The sequence below is a fragment of the Myotis davidii genome, unplaced genomic scaffold (genome assembly GCF_000327345.1).
Source record: "Myotis davidii unplaced genomic scaffold, ASM32734v1 scaffold86, whole genome shotgun sequence".
Classification (NCBI taxonomy): domain Eukaryota; kingdom Metazoa; phylum Chordata; class Mammalia; order Chiroptera; family Vespertilionidae; genus Myotis; species Myotis davidii.
In genome coordinates, this window is record NW_006298058.1 from 1,933,365 (window position 1) to 1,942,099 (window position 8,735).

The window sequence follows — 8,735 nt, forward strand, 5'->3', positions numbered from 1 at the left end:
GGATTTGTGCACTGGCGGAGTCCTTCAGCCTGGCCTGCACCCTCTCACAATCCAGGACCCCTTGGGGGATGTTGAAGAACCAGTTTTGGTCTGATCCCCACAGATCAGACCGCGGGACCCCACCAGTGCACAAATCCATGCACCGGGTCTCTAATATGCATATAAGATCTTTGGTTAATCTCTTCCTGCCTTCCCCCTTACCCTCTACCCTCTGAGATTCATCAGTCTGTTCCTTGTTTCCATGCTTGTGATTTCTGCTCCTGTGTTGAGTGCCTGCCCGCTGGTGGTCAATGCACATCATAGCTACCAGCCGGTCACTTAGGCTTTTATATGTGTAGATATCATAATGAAAATAGTTTAATATGGGGTTGTAGGGCCTTAAAGATGTTTTTTGTTTTTCATGTTTAGTGGGTTTTAGTGGGTTGTTTATATTTTACTCATGTGTGAAAAACATCAGCAAATGTCAAGCTTCAGGACCCAGGACACAGAATATTGATTTCATTAAAGTCCAAGTGTGACAGTTCAGTGCAGGACAGATATTTCTGCTGCTCCTACTGCTAGTGGTGCTGGTGGTAGTGAAAAATAAACGAGAGAGACCTTAGGAAATTGTACAGAGGTTGGTTGGAGAAAATGGAGGAATTTTAGATACAGTTGTAGCTTTCTTTGCAGTTGTGCTTTTGGCCCTAAATTTGTGAGTTCTCTTTTTTAGTGACTTATCTCAAATGGCTAAGTAAAAGCAGTGTTTTTGTTTCTAGATTTTCAAGAAAAATGCTAATCAGCATATATGTAGGTAATACAAAACTCTGCTTGGTTGGAATACTTTGAGACCTAAAGAGCTGTTTAAAGTCATTGCTATAGAAAATCAGAGGAAAGAGATGCTTATTTTCTGATATGGTCCTCCCTTCCTGATTACCGCCCCCCCCCCACCTTCATTTTCTACATCCTGACTCTACAATAGGAAAATAGGAGTAGAACGAAATAAAATGAGAACTTTGTATTAATTTACTTTATAGAAGGGATACTAGGAGCAGGTGTTATTTCAGAGTCAATTTTGCTATCATGTCCAGAGAGATACTGTCTGGGGTTTAGTCAATCAATAAATATTTATTAGCACCTACTATGTGCCAGGCATTATATGGGGAGCTGAAGACAGTGAACAATAGATAATTATTATTATTCTTTTCTATTGTACCTTTATCTTCACTTGTTGAATATGAGTGAGAGTTTTCAAAATTTATAGTACATTATTTATGCTAATTTGTCTGATTTCCAGGACAGAATACAGTGTTAGAACTTGTAAAGGCTCAGCTTAACTTGTTCTTTTTATCTTTCTCTATTTTTAAGGGGTGTCATGAAAGTGGACATAAATCTTCAGAAAGTAGACATTGACCAATGTTCGAGTGATGGCTGGTTTTCAGGAACTCATAAATGTCATCTCAATAATTCAGAGGTAAGAACATGGAAATAGAGTCCCCTGAAATCAGAAGCCTAGAAATGTATTCCTTATGATTTATTGTATTTTTGTGGGTAAGTGATCATGAGACGTTTTACTGGGAAAATACCTCCTATGCAGGTCTAAATGTTGCCAAGTGAACTGAAAAAGGAGTAGGAAATTAAATTTGTGCAGAGTAACTGTTCATTTGGAGACTAAGAGAAGGCTGAAACTGAAATTATGTCTGAAGTTTGACATTAGTCAAAGGCTGATCCTATTTTTCAAAAGGGGCTGGAAATTAAAATAGCAATGAAGTGAAAAACCAGTCCTGGAAGGGCCAACCAGATTATGCATATTTTAATGGAAGATGATGCTTGGTGAAACCTTGATGCTATTCACTCGGACACACTGCCATCTGCCAGAAAAGAGAGAGAGAGAGAGAGAGAGAGAGAGAGAGAGAGAGAGAGAGAGAGAGAATGGCAGGGAAATATTAAAAACAAGGAGAAAACTAACAGGGACCTGGAAAGGAAATGTATATGTTGGCGCATATATTCCCAATTTCCAGTTTTTTTATCCGTTCCTTATTTCATGGGACTGTGGATGGCTAGGGACAGGCATAGAGATTATAAATCTGGAAATATGACTATCACCTGTCTTTTGTAGTTTCAGACAGGAAGTGTGATGGCATCCTGGTTTCCTTTTCAGTAATCTACTTCTGAGGTCCAAAGTGTTAAGAACAAATGTACAATAAAGTTCTTGATATTAAATACTTGGGCTATCCCAACTTTCAGTCCATAAATGTGTGAGGAAATTCAGCTTGGTTTATTTAAAATAGAGGGAATATTCCCATAAAGGTAGTGATCTACATCTTTAATCCATTTTTTGCCCTTTGTGAAAGATGGTTATACGTACTACAATTTTAAGGTAAGAAATTATTAATCACAGGGAAAATTAAGAACAAGCACTTATTTGTGTCATTACTAAATAGAAAAGTGCACAGACATGTGCATAGCTCTACATGCCTGTATATGTGCCCATTTCATATTTCCCTTGTGCATCCCCCACATATTCTGCCATACCCAACCCACACACTTTCATACCCCTATCACTCCCCAAATCATCTGCAGTTCCCCACTTTCCCCTTACACTCCACACACTCCTCCAGGTGCCCCCATACTCCCTATCACAATATCCCTCAACTTTGTCACCCTCTAAACCCTCTAATTCCCCCCTAATTCTCCACATCCTTCTAAATCCATCACACATTTCCACCATGTATCCATAATCCCCAATTCCTCAATATCCATGCACATCGCTACATATCCCAACACCGTAGCCCACATCTACATATACCTCCACATGGCTCTCACGTCCTTCATTCCCCTGCTGGGACCCAATCATGCAAGGAACTGTTTCTGTCTTGTCAATTCATTTAAGATCCTCTTTCATTTCCTTTATGTATTCTTACAGTTTCTGAGTATCCACTTCCCTGTGGATGATTCTGACATTTCTAAAGATATGAATTTCAGTCATTGACCTGGTGAATATTTTAGCCTGATTATTATCTCCATGCCAATGGTATATAGTCACTTAGCTTCGTCTTTTAGCCGCAGTGGGTTTTTCTGCATGGTGTCATCTGTAGGTGCTCATTTCTGTACAGCCTTGTTTCAGTGGTGCTCCCGGGTGGTGCAATAAGCATTCTCCTTAGGAACAAAGAGATGCTTATTTTTCAGTGTTTTACAGTTGCTTCTTGCTTCTAACAATCTTAGTGTAGTTTTTGTTTATTTATAGCATACCTATTTACCTATTTATTTGACTAGATGATCATAGTGGAAGAACCTCTTTCTCTTTTTAGAGGATTGATTTATTTTTGTTGCATCAGAATTATAAACTTTCTGGGTATTGTTTCTTTTTAAAGTTTTTAAATAAACTAAGTTATTTCTAGATAAAATATTATCCTCTATTCTGGTTAACAAAAATTAGGTTTAAATGTGTGATTTTGGGAATTATATATGAGAACATTATATTTTTTTCGATTCCTATAGGAAAAACTGGAAAAACATATCCTAAAAGACAACCCACAGTTCAATAACCCTCCGTGAAATGTGTTATAGAAAGAGGGTCAGCGGTATAAAAGTAACATCATCAAACACTGGAATGTCTGTCAGACAAGTACTCTAGATCTCTCTACCTCCTTTCCTTGCTCAGGTGCTGGAGCTGGGAGTAGGAGATCTTGGTGTGCCAGGCTGAGCCCATGAGGCCCTTGGGGCTGGGCGGACTTAGCCAAGCCTGCCATGGAACTCTTCATTTTTTTTGTTTGTTGGGCTTCTCTAAGGTCCTGCTGGTGGTTCTGGTCACTCAGGGCACCTGCGACAGTTTCATACCACATCTTTGGTCTAGGCCGTGGTCGGCAAACTGCCGCTTGCGAGCCACATGCAGCTTTTTGGCCCCTTGAGTGTGGCTCTTCCACAAAATACCACAAAATACCACGTGCAGGCGCGCACGTACAGTGCAATTGAAACTTTGTAGCCCATGTGCAGAAGTCGGTATTTTGTGGAAGAGCCACACTCTAGGGGCCAAAGAGCCGCATGTGGCTCGCGAGCCGCAGTCTCCAACCACTGGTCTAGTGACTAGCAATAGTCTTTCAATTCCTTCCCTGTACTGAGGTTAACTGGTGACTAGGAATTGGTTTCTCTTGAAGTTTCTACCGTGTGGAAAAACAGAAAGAAAAGTCTCTTGTTCAGGGCATTTTTTATCTGCACTGGCTCTCCTTTGTTCCTTGTCACAAATCTTCTGTTATGGACTCCAAGAATCACTGTGTAAATTGGCTTATTTTGGAAATAGTTAACATGAGTCTTATCTGTAGGGTGTGAATATCCATATTATTAGAAAAAGAGACGCTCATCATGTTTACTGTGAGTTCTTTCTTGCCAATGTTTAGCACCCTTTCTTGTAAATACTAGAGGTTGTTAAAAATTTCAAATTTATAACTGAGGCAAACTTTTCACTTAAAACTTTTTTTCCAGTGTTTTGACTTTTCAGCTTCCAAGTTATCTTAAACCAGAATTGTGAGTCTGATGTGGGAAACAAGTGATATGTAGACCATTTTAGAAAGGTATGGCGTGGTTTGTGAGGAAAATAATTACTCAGTGGGTATGGGTTGTTACAGGGTCTATGAGGCCACTACCGGTGAGTGTTTTTTGAAGGGCAGAGTAAAACAAGATCTGAATCAGCACCCTGAACTGGATTGCAGGTTTATTCTGTTTTTGCAACTGATTCAGATCATTCTAGCATGGACTTGATCATATTGTTAGCCTCCATTGAAATAATTCTTTACCTATTCTCATATCATTGTTTGCTTTGAATATACAAAATCTTCTCTTACATAATAGTTTATTTAAAACATTAAAAATGTTACTTAATTATGTTTTAATGGTATTCTTTTGCTTTGTTTCCATTATAAGAAAAAACTTTTAATCATTGTTTGAGCAGGAAATATTAGGAGAGTGTCTTTGAAACTTTTTTATTATATTCTATTAGTAAAAATGCATTATGCATCCATCCATAGTATGTGTGTGTGTATGTGTGTGTGTTAATATAATATACATATATTAACCTACAAATTATGCATGCATCTTTTGTTATATGTTCTACATATTAAAAATCAGAAAACTTAATCAGGTTGAAGATAAAGATGAAATAATATTTTAATGCAGATAGTTTATAAAAATAAATGCATATGGGGGTAAATGGGGGAAGCAGAGGGTGACATAATTCTTTCAACAATAAAGATAAATTAAAAAAATGCATCTAATGTGGGCAATGTAATTGATCACAGTGTTTGAAAAAAATATTAGTGAGAGTGCTTTGATTGATTATACTTTAACATTTAAAAAAATCTTAGTTTAATACTTAGTAATGCATGATTCAGAGGTCTCTAAGTTCAGTTTATTTTTACACTCAGTTTTCATGTCTATCATAGTTAAATATATACCTCACAAGGATGTGTCATTTCAAATTGAAGAAATAAATTGTTGACTATATTTGCTACATCACAGTGCTCATTTTTCAGTTCCATCTACCAATTTTGCAAAGGTTTTTACAGGATTACAGCTGGAAATTTTTCATTCTCTCTGATGTCAATTAATTGGTCCCTGCAAACTAATGGGCATTTTAATATTTTAAAGGAAGAGGTTAAAAATTCACTCAAACTTTCACAAGAAATATTTTCAAACAGATTAGGACATTTTATTTCCAAGTTTAAACTACATGGCTACGTGAGTATTTATAGTTTTTGGCAACAAAAAACGCAGAGCACTGAAAACCATTTCCAGATATCCATTTTCAAAATGTTCACTTCAAAAGGCTTACTCATGGATTACTTAAATGTCACTTTTACTTTGAAGGAACAGCTTAGATTTTTAAAAAGATACCTGCTGCATAGACACTGCTAACAACCACTAGTCAGCATAGAGCAGGTCAGCAAATTGGAAACATTTCTCTCTTTTCTAAAGAGCAATGTATAATAATCTTTGAATTCAGAAACAAGTAGTTCACTTTGAGATAATCAGGAAATCTTTATGTAGGAAAAAGATTTTTCAGGTCACACATCTCATTATGAAGAAGTATAAATATTTTACCATTTACAATGATTTACTCTATAAATTCACTTCAGGTGGTCAAATGGAAATGGTAATAAATTGCAATTTGAAAGCAAATTAAGGAACCAAGTAACCACTGCCAGAATTTCTGTCTTGAAACTCCCAGTTTTCCTTTAGGATTTCTCAAGTGCCTTATCAACAGTGTAGTCATGTGAGATATGGACTGAGTGGGGACATTATTGTCAATCCAAGTCTTGAATATTAGTAAAGCTTAATTTATTTCTTATTTATTTATAAAAAATTCAATGTAAGTAGAAGTTTCAGTATTTTCTTCTCACTGCCTTGTGTTCTCTGCTTTGGTAGGTGGGTCATCAGCTCAGCCAATAGCTTTATATAGCTCCAAGACAGTTTTCCAGTATCTTTTTTTTTCTATTGAGTATATTAGATATGAATCTACTTATAACTCCTTAGTACTCCATTAGAGAAGTTAATGAATCTCTGAAGATATACTTTTAAAAAGTTAAAAATGTAAGACAGGAAATAATTTAGAACACCAGAAAAAAATTTAATGCAAAAATCTAAAGAAGACAGAAGTTAATTGTTCTCTTTTGAAAGCCCTCTTATATACAGAATATAGCTCACTCTGGCTATAGCAGGGTTTAGAGTAATCTTCTAGAGTGATTATGTGAAATTACTTAGAAATAGCTGTATATTTTCATCTGCATTCTCACCATTCCTTTCCTTTTCTCTAGAGTAGAACTGTTCTGTCCAATATGATAGCTACTAGCCAAATATGTCTATTGAATTGTACATCTAAGGCTCGACATAGGGAGTGATTGCATGGATTGGTATTAACTTGCAGTGAAGGTTGTCATAGATTATTACAGAGTTTTATTCAGGCCCTGTGTTGATTGAAACACTCATCAATTCTTTGAATAATGACATAGGAGACAAGTAATTAGTAATAACTAATTCACTGAAAGTTAAAAATCAGAAACTAAAAATATATTGCTGAGTTGGTGAAACGGACATCTATCAAGATGAAACAATAGGAATAATGGTAAGATCCTGAATGCGAATAAAAACACACACAACCCTATCATTTTAAGCATAGAAAGAACGATGTGGTTTAGTTGTAGCACTTGTGAACAATATTTGTGAGAATAGTTGAGTCAACAGTGCAATGTGGCTTTAAAACAATAGCAAAAGCCAGCTTAGTCTTAGGTTGTTCTCTACATCTTCAGAGATTCGCGTCACTACTCTAAGCTTAGCAGAAAATACCTGAAATAGTGTGACAAGGAAAATATAAGTTGAATATAGAATATGTTCCATATATTTAATATTCTATATTTAATATAGAATATATGTAAATATTGAATATACTGTATTGAAATTCAATATAAAAATTGAACCCCATTTAGAAGAGAAAAAATAGTATTACTAAGAACTTTAAAACCTTGTTTTTTAATGAATGAAAGAAATGGAGTTGGTTTTCCAGGGAAGAGAGGATGCATGGAATGATTTGTCAACTGTCGTTAAATATGAAAATAGCTATTATATGGATATTTATACTTTTCCTGAAGGGATCCAAGGGTTAGGCTGTGATTTATTGGTAAACCAACAGGAACAACAGGAGGATCTGTTTAGTTTAATGTAAGTGGAACTTTTTAACAATCAGAATAGTTAAAATATTGAGAATGAATATTTTAAAATAGGAAATTGTAAAGTTAAATGTCAGATTTGTTCAATCACATATTACCAGGTGAAGGTGCTATAGGTTTTAGTATTTTCAATAGTGAAAGGTACCACTTGACAGAATTTTGCAGGGCCCATCAAAACTTTATGCTACAACCCTAAGGTATACTACTGTAAGGGGAACCACTGAAAGGTGTTTCCATCCAAAAGCAGTACTCATGCTCTTGCACTAGCAATACCTTGAAGTCTAACTCTGCATGTGGGTATGTCTGCCAAACCTGATATTTTCTCTCCATGGTCATGATAAAGCATTGATATTTATCATTGCCACCTTCATTCAAGCTAGCTTCTGGGATTTGATTTCCATTTACTCATTAAGCACTTTGGGGGTGGTGATGCAAGACTAATTAATTTTGATGGAAATGAGAGGAAAAAGCAAAAGGTTAGTTGACATTAGATTGCAAATCTGGGATAATCTATCTAATCCAGAAAAAAAGGCAATACAAGGGAGTGTCATTAGTTTTTTTTCTTTAATCTAAATTGCTCCTTTTGCTTATGAGGAAATGATATACTTTACAGTAGTAGATAAGCCAATATTTCAACTATGAGAAGGTCATGATATCTGCTGAATGACATTTCTATGTATATATTCCATGTATACATGTATATATGTCACTGGTTTGTATCATTAATCTTCTAGAACCTGTTGATCTAATGTTTGGCACTATGAAGTATTTGAATTAGAATATAAATGGAGAGTACTGTCTGTCTAAGGCAGCCGTGGGCAAACTATGGCCCACGGGCCGGATCCGGCCCGTTTGAAATGAATAAAACTAAAAAAAAAAGACTGTACCCTTTTATGTAATGACCAGGGGCTTGAATTTATATTAGTTCACACAAACACTCCATCCATGCTTTTGTTCCGGCCCTCCGGTCCAGTTTAAGAACCCATTGTGGCCCTCGAGTCAAAAAGTTTGCCCACCCCTGGAAGGGCATGTGGGAGGGTG

At 36.2% G+C, this 8,735-nt stretch overlaps 1 protein-coding gene across 1 annotated transcript in view; it reads left to right on the forward strand.

Annotated features, from left to right (window-relative positions):
• Positions 1–8,735, forward strand: part of GPR158 (G protein-coupled receptor 158) — a 366,465-nt gene that overhangs the window by 32,250 nt on the left and 325,480 nt on the right. Inside the window, exon 2 of the mRNA XM_015570519.1 lies at positions 1,345–1,450. Within this exon, the coding sequence (XP_015426005.1) occupies positions 1,345–1,450 (106 nt within the window). The remainder of the gene's footprint in view (positions 1–1,344; positions 1,451–8,735) is intronic.